This window comes from Typopeltis vanoorti, chromosome 9 (assembly GCF_054136105.1).
Source record: "Typopeltis vanoorti isolate ZY-2024b chromosome 9, IOZ_Tvanoo_1.0, whole genome shotgun sequence".
Taxonomy (NCBI): Eukaryota; Metazoa; Arthropoda; class Arachnida; order Uropygi; family Thelyphonidae; genus Typopeltis; species Typopeltis vanoorti.
Genome location: NC_143557.1, coordinates 54,076,837 through 54,100,307, shown reverse-complemented (window position 1 = coordinate 54,100,307; position 23,471 = coordinate 54,076,837). Strand labels below are relative to the sequence as shown.

The window sequence follows — 23,471 nt, the reverse complement described above, 5'->3', positions numbered from 1 at the left end:
AACATGCTGTTCCCCCCCCCCATACAGTATCCCATTTCCATCTCCCCATTCCTGTAATTTGCTCTTGACCAACTTCTCCAATACTACTTTGACAAAAACTCCTGATATGCTGAACTATTTTCCCCTCTTTTCATCCCTTGGACTAACTCAGAGCTGAGACTTAGGTTAAACAATATGGCCAAGGGCACTGACAATTCCCTCACCTGCTTCATGTAAAACTTGAGCTGGTATACCTTCCAGTGCCCCTGTTGTATTCATATTAAGGTTCTGTCATATGCTATACACCTCCATTTCATTTACCTCAGTTCCCATATAAGCCTTTGGCTCTCTTATTCCTGCAATATCACCATCTGGATGATATATGCTTGCAAAGTGTTACTTAGCAATTCCATTATTTCGACTGATTCAGTTACCTCCCTACCATCTGCATTCATTAAATCATTCTGCCACTTTTACTTGCAGCATATCAAAAGAACTGTTTGGGATTCTCTTTTGCCTGCATTGCTAACTTCCTTTCCTAATTTGCTTTGCCCATTCTTACCACATTAGTTACCCTTCTGGCCTGTGTCTTGTACTGTTCATGTGCATGCAGATCACCTTTCTTTTTAAATTCACTGTTCATGTGCATGCAGGTCACCTTTCTTCTTAAATTCCCTCCAACTGTTTCTTTTTTTTGCGGCTCCAGCTTAATGATGATATTCACCTATTTAACTCCCACTTGATTTACTCTGACTCTAGGTATGCAGTCTGCCATTACCTCCCTCAAATGCTCCTTTATCACTTCCTTTGCAGTTTTACATGCCATCGCACCGACCCAAGCAGACTCCTTAGCTTGTCATACTTATAAGTCCTGTAATTTCACATATACCCTGTCTTAACTGCAAATTCACGAGGTCAAGACCATATGATCACTCATGCCAATTAGTGGCAATGTAGTCATATTCGTTAGAGACAAATTCTGAGATGCAAGTACTAGATCAAGCACTCTCAAACTCCTAGTATATTCCATCACATGCTGTCTCGGGTAATTATGACTTATTAACTGCATAAATTTGATTTCCTTCCTCTCATGTGTCCTCTCCCCCTTCCAATCTATGTTCCCATAGATGGGAGCATAGATTGGACAGTAGAGAGGACACCCATACTAATTATCTGTCCTCCACTCATTCAGTCTATTTATCATTGCATACTACCTCCATCATCTTTTCCATCCCCTGGTCTACAACAGCAACATTCAACCATATAATTTGTTTTGCTGGCCTCAATCTCACACCAGATAGCCTCAGATGTGCTATTTTCACTGGTTTGCAGTTGAACTTCTACTTTCTTTGGTTGCAGTTCATCGGCTATCATCAGTAACGCTTCCTCCATTCTTTTCTCTCTTTCCTCCCTGAACACACTATATCCTTCATATTTTATCCCACTAATTATATCATCTTCTGTTAGCCATGTCTCACTAATGCCAATAACTTCTGGCCAGATTGAGCCAACCAGTGCCAAAAATTTTTCCTGCTTTTTCTGAATTCTCCTGGCATTAGTGTACATTGCCGGCAAAGGTTGGTCGATTGGTAGAGCCTCTGCTACTAATGGCTCAGTTAAGTAAGTTTGAGCACGGTTAGTAGTTGGAAGGGGTCCCAATCGTTCAATGCTGTTGGCACACTCTCCCTCGATGAGTCTTTGGACTCCCTGGAGGTGTCAAATAATAATAATAATAATAATAATAATAAAGTGTTAAATCCCCTTAGGCTCACTACTATCCTGATGCTTTATATTAACTATCCCATTCTGGTTTGTTACCAGTGGTACTAACTTAGGCCTATTATATACATTCTTACACTAAACTGCCTCACTGATGTCGGCATATCCACTCAACTGCTTACAGTTGCAAGTTGAGACCCTTCCCCCCCCCAAAAAAAAAGCTCTAGTTTCTCTGATTCTGCACATCTGCTTTCATTCAGCTACACTTTTTTCGGTCCCCAAACATTAAATCCATTCAGATGCAAACCATCCTTCTTGTATAAATCCTTTCACAAGTCAAACTCACTCCACACATACACAAACTCCATTCAGATTTACTCGAGTTCTTTTTTTTTAGGTTCTCAGGTTTCTTTACTCAGATTCTTAATTTTATACTATTGGTGGGATTGTGGTAAAGTTCCTGATAATACATCTGTCATATAGCAAAAAACATTTTCCACTTGATTTCAGTTGTTTCATCATATGTGAGGTGTGCTATATGTACTCTTTTGATTATATATATAAATTGTGGATATTTAAGGCAGATTGAAGAAGGTTGTGTGCGACGTGTGAGCTAATGAGGACTTGATAAATGCTAATATGTTGATAACTGAAAGTGTTAGTAGCGAGAATGCCGCGAGGAGGATAAGTGCTCGTCTAATAGAAATGGACGGTGTAAAACAGCAGCAGCAAAAAAATGTTAAAAAAGTTTTGAAAAAGAGAACGAATGATGGTAAGAAAGAAGAAAGTGATGTGAATGTTGTGGAAATTAAAAAACAAAGTGCAGTTAAAGATAAGGTGGCAAGCGGCATTGACTGTGAACAAGCATGTACAACGCAGGGTTCGAAAATTCAAAAGAATGAATGAAAGCGAAAGTGTGATGCAAGGTTCAAAAGTTGAGTTGGTTATGATGAGGCAAGAAATTAAATGGCTGCAGAATGAAGTTAAGAGAATTCGAGATATGTATGGAAGTGGCATTGTATGGTGATTCAATTATTAAAGGTTATGCTGGACAAGAGGATGCACAAAGTATGTTTTACTGGAGATAGAATGAGTAGAGTCATTGAGGCATTAGATATGAGAAGTAAGCGAGCAAATGAGTTGGTAGTTATAATAGGTACAAATGACTTGACTGCAAACAAAGATCACATCAGATTGAATATCAGGAGGTTGTTGAGATGGATAAAACTGAACAGTGCAATAGGAAAGCTAGTAAGCATGTTGCTCCAGGTGGTATGACAGTGGTGAGATGAGGTAGAGAGCAAGGATTATGAATGATAGTGAGCAGAAATGTGTGAGGAGAAAGGAGGGCTGTTTGTTAATGTGTGGAATGCGTTTCAAGGACAAAATGAACTGTATAAGAATGATGGACTGCATTTGAGTGGTTTTGGTGTGAGTCGCCTGGAGAGACTGCTGCTGGAAGGTAGAGAAGTGAGTGCAGAGAATGAACCTGATCAAGTGGTAAGCGATGTGGAAAAACAGTAAAGTAAGAGAGGAGAGATTGAAGAGGTACTTGTGAATGAAAAAGTGAGAAGCATGAGTATAGAGAATGAGAGAACAGGTGTGCAAGACAGACAGGGAAAAGGGGAGGGTCAGGGTGGACAGAGGAACACAGCATGAGAAAGGTACATGCTCCAAGAGGATGTGAATGCATGTGTAGACAAAAAAGGGAGGGGGATGACCTGGGATCAAGGGAAAACAGTAATCTGAAGAAGGTTCGAAGATGAATAAAGAGAAAAAGAAATGGCTTGAGTTAAGCATGGAGAAGTTAAATCAAATAATTGATGTCAGTGCAACTAGCTTTGGATCCAGGAATAAACTGCTATGTTTGTATACAAATGCTAGAAGTGTATGAAACAAGGCATATGAAATTATTATTATTATTATTATTATTATTATTTAGGCCTCTAAGGAGTCAAAAGACTCATTGCGGGATCCTTCCTAGGAAACACAAGTCTATCAAGACGCAGCGTGGGAGGTCGCTCCCAGGAAACACAGTCTATTATACCACTCTTTAAACTCACTGACCGTTCTCGATCTCACCACTCTATCAGGCAATGCATTCCATGGTTCAACCACCCTCCATGCAAAGAAACCACTCCTCACCCTCTTGCTCACAATTTCCGTTCGTAACTTCCAGGGATGGCTCTATTGTCATCACTCCTTCCCGCTGCTCAACCAAGTGAAAGAACTCCCCAGTTCTTTCACTTGGTTGAGCCTGTAATCACCTCTCAACAGTTTAAAAGTGTCAATCATATCACTTCTCCTTATTCTATCCACCAAACTCTACAGTCCACATTCCCTCAGCCGATCCTCATATCTAACATTGTACAGTCCTGAAACTGTCTTGCATCTACCCTTGTCAGGGTTAATTTATCCCCTTCAAATCCTGGGGACCAAATCTGAGAACAATAGTCTGTATGTGTTCTGATCAGGGTCTTATACAACGGAATGATAACTCTTTTATCTTTGCAGGTCAGCGTCCTTCTCATTATTGCAGCAATCCTATGGTGCAAAACTATGGCAATATAGACTGAGATGATGAAATAGCAACTGGAAGTAAAGAAAATTAGTTTATTGAGTTTTTGAGGGACAACTACCTCAGACAGTATAACAAATGATTGCATTAATTGATTCTGTTCACCCAAAAATTGTTGGGATATGTGAGACATGGTTGGATGAGGATGACCTCCTGACAGGAATAGACATGGAAGGGTATGATATGCTTTTGTGAGGACAGAAAGAGTAAAAAGGGAGGGGGGGGAGTGCTATTGATGATAGAGAAAGAGTTATATATCCATACAAAGTAGAGATGCAAGAAGAAAACAGTGGAAGTGGTTTTGAGGCAGTATGGTTCGAGATAGAGGTGAATAGAATGAAATACTTAGTTGGATGTTGTTATAGACCTGGTAATGTCGAAGGGAGTGGCTATGAAATGTATAATCAAATTAGCCAAGCAAATAAGAAAATGTTGATTTTAACTATGGAGATATAGAATGGGATGATGAAATAGCAACTGGAAGTAAAGAAAATGAGTTTCTTGAGTTTTTGAGGGATAACTACCTCAGACAATATGCAACAAAAGGCACATGAGGATTAATGGTCTTCAATTTGATCATCTCATCATAGAATGTAATTATAAATGATGTTTCAAATCACCCTCCAGTTGGTGAGAGTGACCGTAAAGTGATTAGTTGGATGTTGTTATAGACCTGTTAATATGGATGCCATTACCTGGGTGGTTGTCAGCAATATGAGGTCCGCTGTCAGAAACGGGTATATGTGTAACTACAAGGCTCATGATTATGAAGATCTCAGGAGACAGCTTGCAGGTGTATAGTTCGCCCACCGATTTGAGGTCCCTCGACACTTCTGCGCATCTCAGAAAAAGAAGAATCCATTCCGATAATAGGGTAATCAGTCCGTATAGTGGGATGAGTTGTTTATTATTACTGGTCGGAAAATTAACTTCTCTTTTATGATTATTGTAGTTAACTATGTTGCTTGTATAACAGTTGGAAAATTTTACCTATAAAGCACGTGATTTCACGTGTTGGCGACCAATTCGGACGTCCTTCATTTCTTTCTCCCCTTCAGCATGAATCGACTATTCTTGGAAAGACGCGAAGCAGGGACCTGGATACGTTGGGCAAACTATATCATTGAATAAGGAGTTAGATGGAAAAGAGATCAATGCAGCTTGAAGGATATTCAAGAACTATCTAGTATAAGCAATGTCTAAATGTATTCCAAGGGTGAGAAGGTTAAATAAGGTAGGTGTGAAATGGATGAATGAAGAGATTAAGCATGTAATACAAAGAAAATAGGCATTATGGAGACAGTATAAGAGAAGAAGTAATAACCAATTCCATGAGGATTACAAATACCAGGCAAGAAGGCTGACTTGTAGCCAGCCAAAAAAAAAAAAAAAAGAATGATTATGGAAATATGACATTAGTTGGAGAAAATGGTATAAGTACAGCTGTTGCAGAAGATATAGTGGAGATACTTAACGAGTAGTTCATAAAAGTCTTTCATTCTTGTGAATTTGACTTCATGGAGAGATTGAGAGCAATGGATGATTGAGGAGGAGAGACTGACTGTATGTGAGCAGGAGGTGTATGTGGGGGAATTGAGCAAACTTGATGTTAATAATGATGTTGGACTTCATAATATATCACCACGTCTTCTGAAGGAAATGCGCCAGGAGTTGATATCTGCTTTGACATATTTTTTTAATATGAGTCTTTCACTGGGTCGAGGTCCAAAGAAGTGGAAGGAGGGCAAGATTGTGCCGCTTTATAAGAGAGGTGATAGAACTAAGACATCAAATTATAGGCCTATCTGTGTGTCAGATATTGTGGTTAAGTTGTTGGAGAAGCTTGTGAGAACTAGGATCCAGAATTGGGTTGACAACAATGGCATTATCTTGGATGGACAGCATTGATTTGCTGAAGGCTGGTCATGTTGTAGTAACCTACTTACTTATTACAATAAGGTGATGGCTTCCTTGAACAGAGGAGAGTGATACACAATAGTATACTTAGATTTTGCAAAGGATTTTGATAGATTACCACATGATAAGTTGATACTCAAACTAGAGCAGATATGATTGGATATTAGAATAGTGCATTGGATTGGAGACTTGCTGTCTGATATGTTTCAGCAAGTTGTGTATGGCGAGAGCAATATCTCAGAAAAGGAAAGTCATTAGTGGTGTTCCTCAGTGGTCTGTTTTAGTGTCATTGCTGTTTATCTTTATATGATGATATTCACGAAGATTTGGATGGGGATATTCAGTTGTTTGTGGATGATGCAAAGTTCGGATGAACTATGAAGAGTTGAGAAGATGTTATGACCTTGCAAGAAGACTTGAATAAATTGAGTGAATGGGCACGGAAATGGGGATGCGAGTTCAATGTTGCAAAATTTACTGTTTTAAAATTTGGGAAACAAAGATGGGATGTAGAATTTATGCTTGGTGTGGATATATTGTCAGAGTTGGAGGAAATAAGAGATCTTGGGGTGATACTGGATAACGATCTGAAATTTAGAGGACACATTGCCAAAACGGTGAAGACAACACAAACACTTCTGGGAATAATGCGGAGGGCACTGACTTGTAGAAGTAGGGAGATTCTTGTTCCATTGCATATGGCTTTGATTAGGCCACACGTGGACTACTGTTCCCAGATTTGGTCACCTGGTTTTCAAAAGGACGAAGAGATGTTGGAAAGGGTCCAGAGGCAACTGACTGAGGTAGTTTCTGACCTCTGGAATGTTGAATATGAGGAAAGATTGAGAAGATGCGATGTACAGAGTGTATTATTACCAGGTAGTATTATCTTAATATTAACTTATATTATTATTAAGATATATTATAATATATCTTAATATTATTAATATATAAATATAATATTATCTCCCATATCATGATATTGAAGATATGGGAGAATCATATTCTAATCACACATCATTAATTTTTTTTTTCTTAAATTAATAATACTTTGTTTTACGTTGGTTATTCCTTTTCGTTGTTCTGTGTATAACATCACATAGCTCTTAAGGTGAAACACTTATGCCACTACACAATCATGCTATAACATTACTTCAGTCCAATCTACAGTGTAACCAGAATAGTGTGTCAGATAACAAAGACCACAGGCAACAAACTACATAATGTATAAGTATAATAATCATTACAGAAAAGCCACCCAAAACTTCTACACACTTGACATGATAAACAAATTGCCATTCAACGACAGAAACTTAGCAACCTACCGAGAGCTGAAACAGCCACTATATAAATATGGTGAGACTGAAAATTAGAAATTACTCTCTCTCTCTCACACACACACATGCACAAACACACACCAAATCCAACTCCCCTTCTTTTCAGAAAAGTTAAACTGCACTCAAGAAGCGGTTGTCCCTGGGCATGTGTACTTGCCTTTACACACTACTCTAAAAAAAGCATATATATATATATATATATATATATATATATATATATATATATATATATATATATATATATATATATATATATATATATATATATGTGTGTGTATATATATATATATATATATGTAAGTTTCCAAGCACATACATATAAACAGCTAAATCTTTACCTGGCTCGTGATGGGCATTGAAACAAAACCACGAAACCACCACCATTATCTTCCTCAGATAAGCTCGCAGAAGCTTCGAGGAAGAAAGCAGAAATGCCACCCAAACAAGTTATTATTACTATTATTATTGTGTATATTTTTATAAAATTATTACATAACCAATATTGTTAAAATGAAAAAGATCACGCTTAGTGTATTAAATGAACTATTGTAAATATATATGTGAAAAAATGTAAAATACATCATTATTATTAATATTTATGAATATATATATATATATATATATATATATAATGTTATTTACTTAACCTTCTGGTTCAGTTGTATATTTGTAAATATTATGTATATGTGATGAGGACAATAAACTTGTCAATGTCAAAAAAAAATTATATTAGTTATTCATCATACAAATCTGTATAATCTTCACTGTTAATATTAGAAGAACATGTGTTCTAAATACATCATATAGAGGCAAAAAAAGTATTATTAAAATTTTTAATTGAAAACCAATGTAGAAAATAAACCATATATGCAACATTAATTGCAGAATTTTGTAAAATTATAAGTTGGAATGTCAGTCACTAAAGATGATTATTGTATATGTGTAAATAATTTAGAAATCAATAAAAAAAAATATTATTATTATTATTATTTCGTGACACCTCCAAGGAGTCCAAAGGCTCATCGAGGGAGGGCACCTATTCAATAACTCTTCGTCTCCAGCACTTAATCCACCAACTACACCAAACCACCAGTACCATCATCATCTACACCAGTGCCATCTACTGCCCATCACCACTAGTATTTTTGTAACTTGTGTGTGTTTTCTGAAGGCTGATTTGTCTGTATGCGGGATGAAAAACCCACGTTTCCGAGAGAGAAAAAAAACCTGCTACCTCCATATGAGATCAGCTAACTTACTTACAATTGAAAAATTCCCATATAAAGATACTCTCATCACGACAAGAATCAAACTTATGCCTTTTCCAGTTGAAAGGGCATAAGTTTGATTCCAATTGCGCTATAGAGGCACTTTATATCTCAAACATGCATACTCCATCCCATCGTTGCCAACATGTTTGAATTTTTATTTAAAGAAAGTGTTGAAGCTTTACTCCATTGTCTGAACCTGAATCTGAATCACTGCCTCTCACTGTCAAAGAAATGGGAGAGTCTTATTCTGATTACACATTATTAAATTTGTTTCTTAAATTAATAATACTATATTTACTCAGTTATTCCTTTGTGTTGTCTGTGTGTAACATCACTTAATGCTTTAAATAATGTGTTCTTTGTACTCTGCTTTATATTCAACTGCCTGATGCCAATGATCATCTGAGATACATCATCCCTACTTTTGGCAGCTAAATCTGCAACATCTGTAAAAGCAGGGTATCTAAATTGTCCTGTGTATATCCCGAATTTACTGAGATGCTTTAAATTTCAGCAAGATGAGCATGCTCAAACTGCCTGTCATGGCTCTATCACCTGTGCCCAATGTGGTAGTAAAGAGTGTGATAATAAATCTTGTTCTACAAAAGATAGCTAAATGTCAACTATCAGGGAGATCATCCAGCCTATTCCTGTGCATGTCAGAGATGGAAAGATAAACTAGAAATGCAAAAGATAAAAATAAAACAAAATATATCATATCAAGAAGAAAGGAGGAAGCTAGCCACCACATCTCTTCTAAGATCCTATTATTCTGAGGTGACAGTGAAGAAAATATCAATAGCATTTCAAACCAATATGTCTATTCAACCATCTGATAATTTCACCATACCTGAACTTTATAATTGGAATTCTGACACTCCATTGTCCAGCTACATGCAATTAATTAATCCCCATAGCAGAACACTGATTTCTTTCCAGTCTGAACCTAATGGTTCAAGATCTGACACCTCTGTTAGTAATGCTGCTACCTTTCCTGACATTATCATATCCAATCAGATTCCACTCAAGTGCAATTAATTAATCCACACAGCAGAACACTGATTTCTTTCCAGTCTGAACTAATGGTTCAAGATCTGACACCTCTGTTAGTAATGCTGCTACCTTTCCTGACATTATCATATCCAATCAGATTCCACTCAAGTGCAATTAATTAATCCACACAGCAGAACACTGATTTCTTTCCAGTCTGCACTAATGGTTCAAGATCTGACACCTCTGTTAGTAATGCTGCTACCTTTCCTGACATTATCATATCCAATCAGATTCCACTCAAGTGAAGCAGTTATACAGCAGAGTTGCATCCAATTCAGCTTGGCTTGCACAATGTGTATATAAAAGAAAATGCTTACAAAATTGCATAATTATACAGACTTGGTGAGTTCTTTACAGACCATCTCTTCTCCTGTGTACAATCCACATCCAGTGTGCTTTGGGAGGTTTTTTTTTTAAATTAAGGACCATCAATTTGTACAGCTACTGTACAAATTGATGGTCCTTAATTTTAAAATTCAGCTGTGGTGGATCACTATCCACATTGAAATTAAGGGAAATGAAACTGTAGATGCCAGATCAAATGTTTCCCGGTACTGTTTGTTTATCTCATATACACAAACTACAGACTGTTTTATAGGATCAAAGTTAATAATCCAGTGGAGTCACCATGGTAGGAAGCACTGACAAATAAATTGCATGAGATTAAGCATTGGCAGTCAAGTTAATAGAAACAGAAGAGAGGAAATTGTTCTTGCTAGGCTCTGCAATAAGTTAGAGTCATCTTACACATTTGTATTACTAAGTACTGATGACCCACCTATGTGTGAACAGTGCAACACACACATCTCACCAGTTGTCACTGTCTGGTGAAGAACTAGCAGTTCGTTTAAGAAAGGAATGAATTTTTTACTATACTGGCTAAGCCATACACTCAAGCAGATCTTCTCAGACTCAAATAAATTTGCATGAAGTTTTTAACTTTTTAAGAATAATTAATTTATACAAAGACATTTGATTATAAATTCTGTTTATATGAAGACACTACTTTGCTTAGCTTTATTAAATTTTTAAATGCTACTATTTGCTTGTGTTATTTACTCTTTTATCTGTTTATTACTGCTTATTATTACCTTGAGTACAGCTGTAACCTTTGGTTTGGCACAGTATGAGCTTTGCTATTCTGGTGCCAAAAAACTCTTAATCAACTAACCAACATCCTACTCCACTCCTGACACTATAAATCTCAAATCCACTCCACCTTAAATATTGTTCTCACATTTGTTGTTCTCACACGTCAACTTGGGGAAGTTTCATGGAAAGAGTAATTGGAAGGCCGGGATATCATTAGTGCATGGGAAATTATGAAAGAACATTTGTTAGTAGCAATGGTAAGTTGTATACCACAAGTAAACAAGAGGACACAATTTGGAGTAAAGTGGATAACAAACAATATTAAACAGGAATTGCATGCGAAAAAGAGGCTGTGGAAGAGATATAAGGAGACAGGTGAAGAGAAGATGCATGAAGAGTATAAGACAGAGGCCAGAAGAGTGACTAGTATGGTAAGGAAGATAAAACTGGAATATGAGAGGAGATTAGCTCTAAGATCCAAAGAAAATCCTAGGGAATTTTTTAGATATGTGGCCAGTAGGTGGAGAAATGACTGTGGAAGAATGATATTGTGGGATAAAAATGGGAACAGAGTGACTGATGCAGAGGACATAGTGGAATTGTTCAATGAACACTTTATTGGAGTATTTCATCCTGGAGGAGTCATTTTTTAATGCTAGAGGGATTGGGAAGGTTCGAGGTTTAGAGGTACAGGAGAAGAGTGTGTGTTTCAAATACTGAGTACTCTGGATGTCAGTAAAGCTGTGGGACTGGATGGTATTTCACCATTAGTTTTGAGAGAATGTGCTACGGAACTGACAGTGCCTTTGACCTGGCTTTTCAATGAAAGTCTGGCTGCAGGAAAGGTGCCCATTGAATGGAAGGAAGGTAAGATAGTGCCATTGCATAAGAGAGGTAGCAGACTGGAAGTGTCTAATTATAGGCCAATTTGTGTGTCATCAGTAGTTAGTAAAATCTTGGAGAAAGTAGTGAAGGACCGTATACAGCATTGGGAAGATGAGGTAATGTTATCTGTGAGAGTCAACATGGAATTGTGAAGCGGTGCTCTTGTTTTAGCAATATGCTACTCTTTTATGATGAAGTTACAAGAGCATTACATGAGGGAAAGTCATATACTGACATTTTCTTAGACTTAGTGAAGGCATTTGACAGGGTGCCACATGATAAGCTGATATTCAAGTTGCAGCACATGGGTCTGGATGTCAGATTGGTCAACTGGATTCAGAATTGGCTGTCCGATAGGTATCAGTGAGTTGTGTATGGTGTGGGCAGTTTCAAGGAAGCAGAGGGTTACAAGTAGGGTCCCACAGTGCTCAGCACTGGGACGTATATTGTTTGACCTTTATATCAATGACATTGTCAGTGGATTGCAGGGGGGATGTTCAGTTGTTTGCAGATGATGCAAAGCGGTGAAGGATTATTAGTAATAGAGCAGATGCAGCAGCCCTGCAAGAGGATTTGAATAAGCTAGATAGATGGGCAAATGAATGGGGGTGTCAGTTTAATGCAGCAAAATGTAAGGTCTTGAGGTTTGGGAAACATTGATGGGACACTGCATACTCTATGGGAGGAGTTATACTTGAGGAAGTAGGGGAGACAAGAGATCTGGGGTTGATGATTGATAGAAACCTGAAATTTAGGGGACCTGTTGCAAAGGTGGCGAAGGTAACACAGAGGATTGTTGCAATAATGAGAAGGACACTGACCTGCAGAGATAAAACAGTTATCATTCCGTTGTATAAGACCCTGATCAGACCACACTTGGACTATTGTTCTCAGATTTGGTCTCCAGGATTTGAAGGGGATAAATTAACTGGGAAAGGGTAGAAAGGCAGATAACAAGATGGTTTCAGGACTGTACAATGATAGTTATGAGGATTGGCTGAGGGAATGTGGACTGCAGAGTTTGGTGGATAGAAGAAGGAGAGGTGATATGATTGAGACTTTTAAACTGTTGAGAGGTGGTTACAGGGTTGACACTGGGGAGTTCTTTCACTTGGTTGAATAGCGGGAAGGAGTGATGACAAGAGGCCATCCCTGGAAGTTACGAAAGGAAACTGTGAGCAAGAGGGTAAGGAGTGGTTTCTTTGCATGGAATGCATTGCCTGATGGAGTGGTGAGAGCAAGAACAGTCAACGCATTTAAGGAGTGGTATGATAGACTTTGTGTTTCTTTGGGGGGTCCTCCCCTCGATGAGTCTTGATAAACTTTGTGTTTCTTAGGAAGGACCTCTCACGATGAGTCTTTTGACTCCATGGAGGCATGAATAATAATAATAATAATAATTTGAGGTGGCGCACCTAGACCCTCCCCTTCTCAGAATGCTTAACTCATAGAGAAGATACCAATTTGCTTAATTGATGATCTCTCTCTCTATGACTCCTTTTAATTACTTTTCCATAGACACTTTGTTCCTGCATTATGTTTTGTCTCTAGTATTAAGTGGATGATGATCCAATGATCTGGCCACTACCATCCTTCCTACTTTTCTCTATTTCTGTGAACACCAGCAATTGCTAGTCAGCATCCACATATGCACTTAAACTTCATACTTATCAAACCAGCTTCTCATCCTCTTTCATTTCCTATGCCTCTGTTATTTGGACTGTTTTCCCCAATGATTACATTCTCAACTCTTCATGAAAAACCTTAACAAATTCCTTCTCTAATCTCTTGCCTGCATGTGGAAGTATCTTGTCATAGGTCTTGGAACCTTTCAGGTGTGTAGTTTAATAATTTCTATTTCCATATTTAAATTCCTGTAGCTGTTGTAATGATTCATGTTGACATTTTTGTAAAAAAAACTATGTAGAACTGGAATTAAATAGATTATTTACTAACTAAATTAGTTATTTACATGCTGACATTTTTCCAGCTCAAGCTAGCATTATCAAAGTCATTTTAAAGACATGGAAGGCAACAATGACCCTGTTTGCAGTGATCTTCTGTGATTATTGCTAATGAGAGAAGAGGGCAATGTGCCAAAATTTGTTTAGGATCACACCATCTATTCTATTATACAGGGTGATCAAAACTCGTACACATCAAAGTTGAATCTGAGCTGCATTGAAGTGTTTCAATTTGAATTATTCATTTCACCTATAGATGGAACCCTAAGACTATTGGCCACTATCATGCAGTCTATCTGCCATGTGTCAGGTATTAGAAAGTGAAATGGTACTTTCCCAGCAGTAACAAGTTGTTATTTTACCTGTCATTCTTGCACAAATATTGTGGGGGAATTTCATCAGAAATATCGAGACTTTGTTGTTCTTCAAAATTCAAGAATTGCAAGATTAATCAAATACTTTCAGGTAACTAGATCAGTTTCAGACAAACAGCAGCATGGAAGACCTTCCATTTTGACTGTAGTACACAATGTGTTGCAATGTTCATCTTCAAAGAGTTGTAGAAAACTCTCTGTACAGACAGGTATGTCATATGGCAATTCAGGATAAGGAAAAGCATGTTGCATACTGTAGGTGGTTTCGATCATTTGTTGAAGAAAATGTAGTTCATGTGCTGGACAGTGTTTTCTTCAGCAATGAAGTGTGGTTCCATCTAAGTGGATATGTCAATACACAAAATAACAGAATTTGATCATCAAAAAATCCTAATGTTTTCCATGAAATGCCCTTGAATTCTCTGAAAATCAGAGTATGGTATGCAGTATCATGCTGTCATATTATTGCACCCATTTTTATGAGACAACATTAGAGTGCACTCTACCAAGACATCATCATCACCCAGTTTGTAGCTTTCTCCTTGAGAATGAAGAATGTGATTGTTGTTTTCAGCAGGACAGTGCCACTTCCATACATCAAATGAAACAATGCAGTTTTTGCAAGAGTTTTTTGATGACAGACTGATTTCTAAAGGACTTTGGCTCCCAAGGTCACCAGAGATGTCACCTCCAGGTTTCCTTTTATGGGTTACCTGAAAGGTAAGGTGTATAAAAGTAATCATCACACAAGTGATGAACTGAAGACGAACATTGCTGAGGCAATTAGAGCAGTCAGTAATTTCATACTTTGAAGAGTTGCCTCCAATTTGGTAAAAAGCATGTGCCTGCATTCAAGAACGAGGCAACCATTTTGAATGTTTGCTTTAGTAATGTTATTTATTTTTTAATATTAGTTTGTCACTAATATTAAAAATTCAAGTTTATTTTATGATATGCATAACTCGTGAATTACCCTGTAACAGTCTCTGCAATTTACTTTGTGAACTGTATATCAGCATGACTTTTTTCTGCCCAATGAAATGGTTGTTTCTCAATGCAGTTGCATTAATCTGCTTTTAGGTTGTCTATATTGAATCTACTTTTTATGTTTACTTTCATGAGCATTTGTTTCAGGGAAGTGGAAACTTTTTCAAATGCTTGTAGACTGTTCTGATGTTATCCCTGCCTTACCCATACGGTATGGGTAGAATCTGGTTTCGGGGAGGGGGGGGGATTTTTAAGGAGTTTAATCGTGGATTTTTGTTGTAAAATGTTTTGTAAAAAAATCAGCTAACACCTTTTATTCCCTTATAGGGAGTAGGTGAGGCCTTTATATCCTATCTAGCATTTGAAGACTGAGTAGGCAGTTCAGTCTCCACCGGTAGCCAATCAGAGATAGCTGGCCCATGTCTATCACTAATTATAGGCAGCCACCGATGAAGAGGCTGGCAAACAAGTGCTGCCCTCTCTTGGTTCCTAACCCTAACAGGATATGTTACTGTCTGAAATAATGTGGGTACTATGGTCGATTTTTTCGAGTTTACGGGACGAAAAACCCAAGTTTCTGGGAGAAAAAACCCACTTGCCCGTGCCGGAGATTGACTAACTCGGGAATCAGTTAAAAATAGGCTTAGAAAAGTTCCTCCATTTGGCTAGTCGATGACTGGACTTGAACCTAAGTCTAATTTCGGGTGACCAAGCGCAGAGGATGCAAGTGCCACTTCCACTGAGCTACACAGGCCTAAAATGTTTTGTTCAGATGATAAATAAAGCCTGTTTTTGTTTTACGCAACCTAAAAGCAGACTTGCACAATGCCTTGAATAATGACCATTTCATCAGGTGGTCATCCATTCTACCAAGCATCAAGGTTTTTATCTTTCTACTGTAATCCATCCTTCAAACAAGTCCAAAAGAAAGCCAGGCTAATACAAGTCATAAATCACAGTCTCTTCCGGAAAATGGTTGAAGTTTTACAGAACCTGGTTAATCACAATAGAACTGATGGTGTGATCCTACACAGATTTTGAACCCAAACTATAGTTTTTGAACATTATTAAAAATATTTAATAATTTATTAACTGATAATAATCATAATATATAGATTAAACAAATTATGACTTTGTTTAATCGGACTTGGTTATGACTGTATTTAATCTTCATTACAAATTCAGAAATTCAAAAGAATATCATATGTATATTCTATTAAATGTGCTTATTCTATATATGTCTGTGTGTGCATGTCTATTTTATGTATTTGTTATTTATATTTTATCCAGATTTGGTACAGGCTATACAATATCATTGCGTGTGTCAGATAATACAACCGACTGGGGTCCAATCATTAATTTTATTCATGCATGCTTCCCATCTGCAGTGCTTCGGGTAAGTTCATTCATAAAATAATATTTAAAAAATGGTAGTAGTAACTTTTGTTTCTAGAAATTAAATAACCTTCAGTACACCATAGCTGTAATTGAAATATTTGCAGAATTAGCAAATTCTGCAAATTTGCTAATTCTGCAAATCTTCGCCACTCGATCCATCAACTACAGTGAACTGCATCATCTATACCAACATCATCTACTGTCCACCACCAGTATTTTCACAGACATCCATCTCCATGCGGGATTCGAACCTGCAGCCTTTTGGCTGGAGAGCGGATCTGCTCACCACTTGACCAACCAGGCCGGCATGAACTTGAATTGGAACGACTACCTATCTTTATCAAAAATATGCGAAAGTCTTATTAAAATAACTCATCATTAATTTTTTTTTTGTTTACAATTATGATTAACCGATTTTACCTGAGTTATAACATTATGCTGTTGTAAGTATAACATCACGCGGCTTTTTCTGTTTCAAATCAATCCATTGTTTACATTCTACGTTGTAATCAACTGTCACTGCACTAAAGAAGTTTCAGGCCAAAGTATCTGGCCCACTAAACAAATAAACAATTTTATCTATGTCCTGTGTTTTTTTCGTGTAAATAAATAATGTAACGATGGCACAAGTTTCTCTAAAAGAATGAATATGATATTTATTACTTGTTTCAGTGTAACTTGTATCTAGTACAATCTAGTTCAGTTGAGTAATATTTAGATTTTTTATTTTGTGTATGATTTCTTTTCTCACTTTACTACCCACATTAAATTAATAATCTTAATTTGATTTCGCCATTCCAAATAATGATTATTTGCTTCATTATTTTTTATCCATCTTACATATTCGACCATTCTAGCATAAAATTTTGAAATAATTTCTATGAAATCTATACATTTTCCATTTTTTTTTTTGTAAATATTGTTCACAAATGCTTGGATAGATATTGGACACATAATACTGTTCTTTTAAGGACATTACTCCAGTGTGCTATGTCAGTGTTTTCTTATCTTTGTTGAATACTATTGATTGTTTGCTATTAACTTTTTTTTTCTTTCAGTTTTTGTAATTGCATGTGTGCTGTTTTGTATTCTTTTCATTAAGAACCTAAGTGTTTCCAATTACAAATACTTTCATTGGCCTAAGCTGATCTTGCAGATTGATTATGAAACCTGTAACAGTAATAACAAAATATAAAATATTTACCATTGGTTTTGAGAAAATGAGCTAAAGAATTGACAGTTTCATTGACCTGACTTTTCAGTGAGAGTCTGGCCATGGGAAAGGTGCCTAAGGAACAGAAGGAGGGTCAGATAGTGCCATTGCATAAGGGTGGTAGCAGACTGGAAGTGTCAAACTGTAGACCAATTTGTATTTCATTGATAGTTGTTAAGATTTTGCAGAAATTAGTGAGGGATCATTTACAGTATTGGGCAGATGATGATAATGTTATATGTGAGAGTTAGAATGGATTTGTTAAGGGGTGCTCTTGCTTTAGTAATATGATTGCCTTTTATAATAAAATGACAATAAACGTTGATGAGGGAAAGTTATATTCTGCCATTTTTTTTGGATTTTATAAAGGATTTTGACAGGGTACCACATGATAATCTGATATTAAAATTGCAGCACATAGGTTTAGATGTCAGGTTTGTTAACTGGATTCAGGATTGGCTATCTGATCTGATAGGTATCAGGCAGTTGTGTATTGGGGCGGGGTGACAATATCAAGGTGGTAGAAGGTTACAAGCGGTGTCCCACAGGGCTCAGAACTCACACTTGTATTGTGTAACCTTTATATCACTGACAATGTCAATGGATTGCAGAGAAATATTCGGTTGTTTACAAATGATGTGAAGTTTGGAAGGGTTATTAGTAATAGTGCAGATGAGGTAGCCCTTCAAGAGGATTTGAATAAAATGGACAGTAGGGCAAATGAATGAGCATATCCGTTTAATTCAGCTAAATGTAAAATTTTGAAGTTTGGGATATACTGATGAGCGGCCACATATTTTGCTGGAGGAATTGTATTGGTGGAAGCAGGGAAGGTAAGGGATATAGGGGAGAGGAGGTTGATGATTAATAGAAACCTGAATTTCAGGGAACATATTGCAATGGTGGAATTAACCCAGAGGATTAGTGCAATACTGAGAATTTGGATGTGAAAGGAAATACTAAATATTCTTCCATGTTCATCCAATCAGAAATTGTAATTACTAATTTGAATCCAGCTGTGTTTTGCTAGAAACATTCTCATACAGTCAGAAAAATGTGAGGGCCATTTTCAAGGCTCATCATCCAATAAAAATAGTAAAGCTTGACAGGTTTCATTTGTCTCATCAAACTTCATGAATGTAATTTTCTTTTGATAAAGAAAGAGAAGAATTAGGCCACACAGACATCTTAAATATGCTAAAAAAAGACAGCTGTAGTGATTTGGACATATTTCCAGGATGTGCCAAGAAAGACTGCCCTATGTCCTTCTTTACTGAAGGGTTGGAAGCAACTGGGAAAAGTGGCATAAGTTGTGAAGACCTAATCAAGCTTGACTTCATTGTGACAGGTGGCAAGGCTGGCAGAGGACAGAACCCAATGGAGGAAAAAATTCATGGAATACTGAATCCATCCCGAATGAATGAGAATGAAAATTTTCTTCATCTTTTATGAGCTGTATGGGAGGGGGCACTAGTGGGCCAAGTACTGCGGACGTGTTTTGAAGAGCTCCTGATTCAGATAAGTTTTTACTAGGAATAATTAAGTATATATGCGTAATTGTTTGAGTAAGAGGTGCTGTAAACGTTGTACGCTACCGGTATTATTAGTGTGGTTTTTTTTTTCTTGTCTAAACTAAATTACGAAATCGTTATTATTAGACCTATAACCGGCAGAGAGAAAAAAAAATGGCGGCGGCATTGTCATTCCATGATTTGAATGTAGATTTCAGTCGTTTCGTTAAGTGTGAGGTCTGTTATATGTATTCCTTCGATTACATAAATGATTTGTGGATGTTTAGTGCGGATGGAAGAAGGGTGTGTGCGAAGTGTGACCTGAATGAAGAACTAATGAATGCGAATATGAAATTGATGACAGAAAGTGCTAGTATCGATTGTATCGCGATTGCACGTTTGAAAGAAAAGGATAGTGAGCAAGAGAAGCGAAAAAATGTTAAAAAATCAGGAAAAAAGAAAAAGAGCGATTTGACAACCGTAACGGATGTTAAAAGGGACAAAAGTGAGGTGGAAAGAAACGAAATTGAGAGAACGAATGAAAGTAGAACTTGCGTAATGCAGAAATCGCAAGTAAAAAAAATCGAAAGAATAAATGATGGCGAAAGTTCGAGGCATGTTGGACCGAAAGTACTGAAACAAAGAAAGATGAATGACAGTAAAAGTGAGAAGAATGATAGCGAAAGTTGGACGCATGTTAGTCCGAAAGTACGGAAACAAAGAAAGATAAATGAGAGTGAAAGTGAGAAGAATGATAGTGAAAGTTGGACGTATGTTGGACCGAAAGTACGGAAACAAAGAAGGATGAATGAGAGGGAATGTGAGAAGAGGGGGTCGAGAGTTAGAAAGTTAGAAAGATTTAATGATAGAGAGAATGTGTCGCGAGGTTCGGAAAGTGAATTAGATTGGATGAGGCAAGAAATGAAATGGATGCGGAATGAAATTAAGAGAATTCAGGTCAAAACTATTAAAATAAATCATGATGGCATGAAAGAGTTAACGAAAGATGAGCGAGTGGCGTTGTATGGCGACTCCATTATTAAAGGTGTGCTAGAGGATAAAATGCACAAGGTATGTTTTCCAGGCGGTTAAATGAGTAGAGTGATTGAGGCATTGGATATGAGGCGGGAGCGAGCAAAAGAGTTAATTGTATTAATTGGTACAAATGATTTGAGAGAGAACAAAGAGCATGTCAAAATGAATGTCAAGAGACTGCTAGGAAAGATAAAAGAGAATAGTGTGACAGGAAGGGTGGTCAGTGTGTTGCCTAGGTATGATTGTGGTGAAATGAGGCGGAGAGCAAGGATTATGAATGGTATTCTGGCTGAAATGTGTGAGGAGACGGGAGTACAGTTTGTTAATGTGTGGAATGAGTTTGAGGGACAAAGTGAGCTGTATGGGAGCGATGGACTGCATTTGAGTGGTTATGGTGTGAGTCGCTTGGAGAGACTGCTGCTGGAAGGTAGAGAAGTGAATAGAGAAAATGAATCAGATCGAGAGGGGAGTGATGTGGAAGAGCAGGAGAGTAAGACAGGAGAGATTGAAGAAGTGGAAAACAATGGAGAGGTGAGTGGTATGAGTATAGAAAATGAGAGAATGGGTGTGCAAGAGGAGCAGGGAAACGGGGAGGCCCAGGGTGGACAGGGATACACAGCGTGAGAAAGGTGGATGCTCAAAGAGGAGGTGAGAGCATGTGTAGGCAGGAAAGTAATGGGATGACCAGGGATCAAGAGGAAACAGATGTTGTTGCAAAGGGTTCTAAAATGAAGAAGCAGAAAGAGAAATGGCCCCAGTTCAGCATGGAGAGAGCACATCGAGTGAATGGTATCAGTGGAACTAGCTGTAGATCCAAAATGAGTTGTTGTGTTTGTATACCAATGCTAGAAGCATAAGAAACAAGGCGGATGAAATGGTTGCACTAATTGCGTCTGTGCACCCAGAGATTGTCGGAATAAGTCAGACATGGTTAGATGAGTATGACATCCTGACAGGAATAGATGGAAAGGTATGATGTGTTTCGTGAGGATAGAAGGGATAAAAAGGGAGGGGGAGTGCTATTGATGATAGAGAAAGAGTTATGTCCATACAAGGTAGAGATGCAAGAGGGAAATAGGGCCAGTGGTTTTGAGGCAGTATGGTGTGAGATAGAGGTGAATAGAATCAAATACTTGGTGGGATGTTGTTATAGACCTGGTAATGTGGATGGTGGTGATAGTGAAATGTATAGTCAAATAAGCCAAGCAAATAAGAAAAGGGTGATCATTATGGGTGATTTTAATTATGGCAATATAGACTGGAATGAAGAGATAGCGACTGGAAGTAAAGGAAATGAGTTTCTTGAGTTTTTGAGGGATAACTACCTCAGACAGTATGTAATAGAGGGCACACGAGGATTAAGGGTCTTGGATTTGGTCATCTCATCGGAGGATGTAATTATAAATGAGGTGTCAAATCATCCACCAATTGGTGAAAGTGACCATGAGGTGATTACCTGGGTGGTTGCCAGCAGTGCAAGGACCCCTGTGAAAAAAGGGTATATGTGGAACTACAAGGGGGGGTGATTATGAAGAGCTCAGGAGACAGCTTGCAGATGTAGCATGGAATGAGGAGTTAGCTGGAAAAGAGATCAATGCAGCTTGGGGGATTTTCAAAAACTATTTAGTAGATGCAATGTCTAAATGTATACCATGGGTGAGAAGGTTAAATAAGGTAGGTGTGAGATGGATGAATAAAGAGATTAAGCATGCAATACAGAAAAAAAAGGCATTTTGGAGACAGCATAAGAGAAGTGGAAGTAACCAATTTCATGAGGTCTACAAAGACCAGGCAAGGAGGGTGACTTGGTTGGTGAGAGTAGCTAAAGAGAGGTATGAACAGCAGTTAGCTAATGAAGCCAAAAAGAATCCTAGGGAGTTCTTTCGATATGTAGCCAACAAAAGAAAGAATGATTATGGAAGGATGACATTGATTGGAGGAAATGGTATAAAGACAGCTGTTGCAGAATGTGTTGTGGAGATACTTAATGAGCAATTCATAATGATCTTTCAATCTTGTGAATGTGACTTCATGGAGAGATTAAGAGCAGTTGATGATGGGGAGGAGAGACTGACTGTAAGTGAGCAAGAGGTGTTTGGGGAGTTGAGTAAACTAGATGTGAATAAGGCTGTGGGACTTGATAATATATCACCACGTATTCTGAAGGAGTGTGCTAGAGAGTTATCACCTGCCTTGACATATTTTTTTAATACGAGTCTTGCACTTGGTCAAATTCCTAAAGAGTGGAAGGAGGGCAAGATTGTGCCACTTCATAAAGGAGGTGATCGAACTCAAGCATCAAACTATAGGCCTATCTGTGTGTGTCAGGTGTTGTGGTTAAGTTGTTGGAGAAGCTTGTGAGAACTAGGATCCAGAGTTGCGTTGACAACAATGGTATAATTTTTGATGGACAGCATGGATTTGCTAAAGGGAGGTCATGTTTTAGTAATCTACTTACTTATTACAATAAAGTGACTGCTTCCTTGGACACAGGAGAAGGATACACAGTAATATACTTGGATTTCGCAAAAGCTTTTGATAGAGTACCTCATGATAAGTTGACAGTCAAACTAGAGCAGATGGGGTTGGATATTAGATTAGTGCATTGGATTGGAGACTGGCTATCTGATAGATATCAACAAGTTGTGTATGGGAGTGCAATATCCAGGAAAAGGAAAGTCACTAGTGGAGTGCCTCAGGGGTCTGTTTTAGGGCCATTACTATTTAACTTATATATTAATGATATTGGTGAAGATTTGGATGGAGATATTCAGTTCTTTGCAGATGATGCAAAGTTGGGACGAACCATAAAGAGTAGTGAAGATGTTGTGGCCTTGCAAGAAGACTTGAATAAATTGAGTGATTGGGCAAGCAAATGGGGATGTGAGTTCAATGTTGCAAAATGTAAGGTTTTAAAATTTGGAAAACAAAGATGGGATGCAGAATTTATGCTTGGTGAGAATATATTGTTGGAAGTAGAGGAAATAAGAGATCTGGGGGTGATAGTGGATAAGGATCTAAAATTTAGGGGACACATCGTCAAAATTGTGAAGACATCACAAAGACTTCTGGGAATGATGCGGAGGACACTGACATGTAGAAGTAGGGAGATACTTGTTCCAATGTATAAGGCTTTGATTAGGCCACACTTGGACTAT

At 37.7% G+C, this 23,471-nt stretch overlaps 1 protein-coding gene across 1 annotated transcript in view; it reads left to right on the top strand.

Moving 5' to 3' along the window:
• LOC150103053 (phospholipid-transporting ATPase ABCA1-like) overlaps positions 1-23,471 on the top strand; it is an 859,669-nt gene that overhangs the window by 795,704 nt on the left and 40,494 nt on the right. The window contains exon 39 of the mRNA XM_090398068.1: positions 16,447-16,552. Coding sequence (XP_090254194.1) covers positions 16,447-16,552 — 106 coding nt within the window. The remainder of the gene's footprint in view (positions 1-16,446; positions 16,553-23,471) is intronic.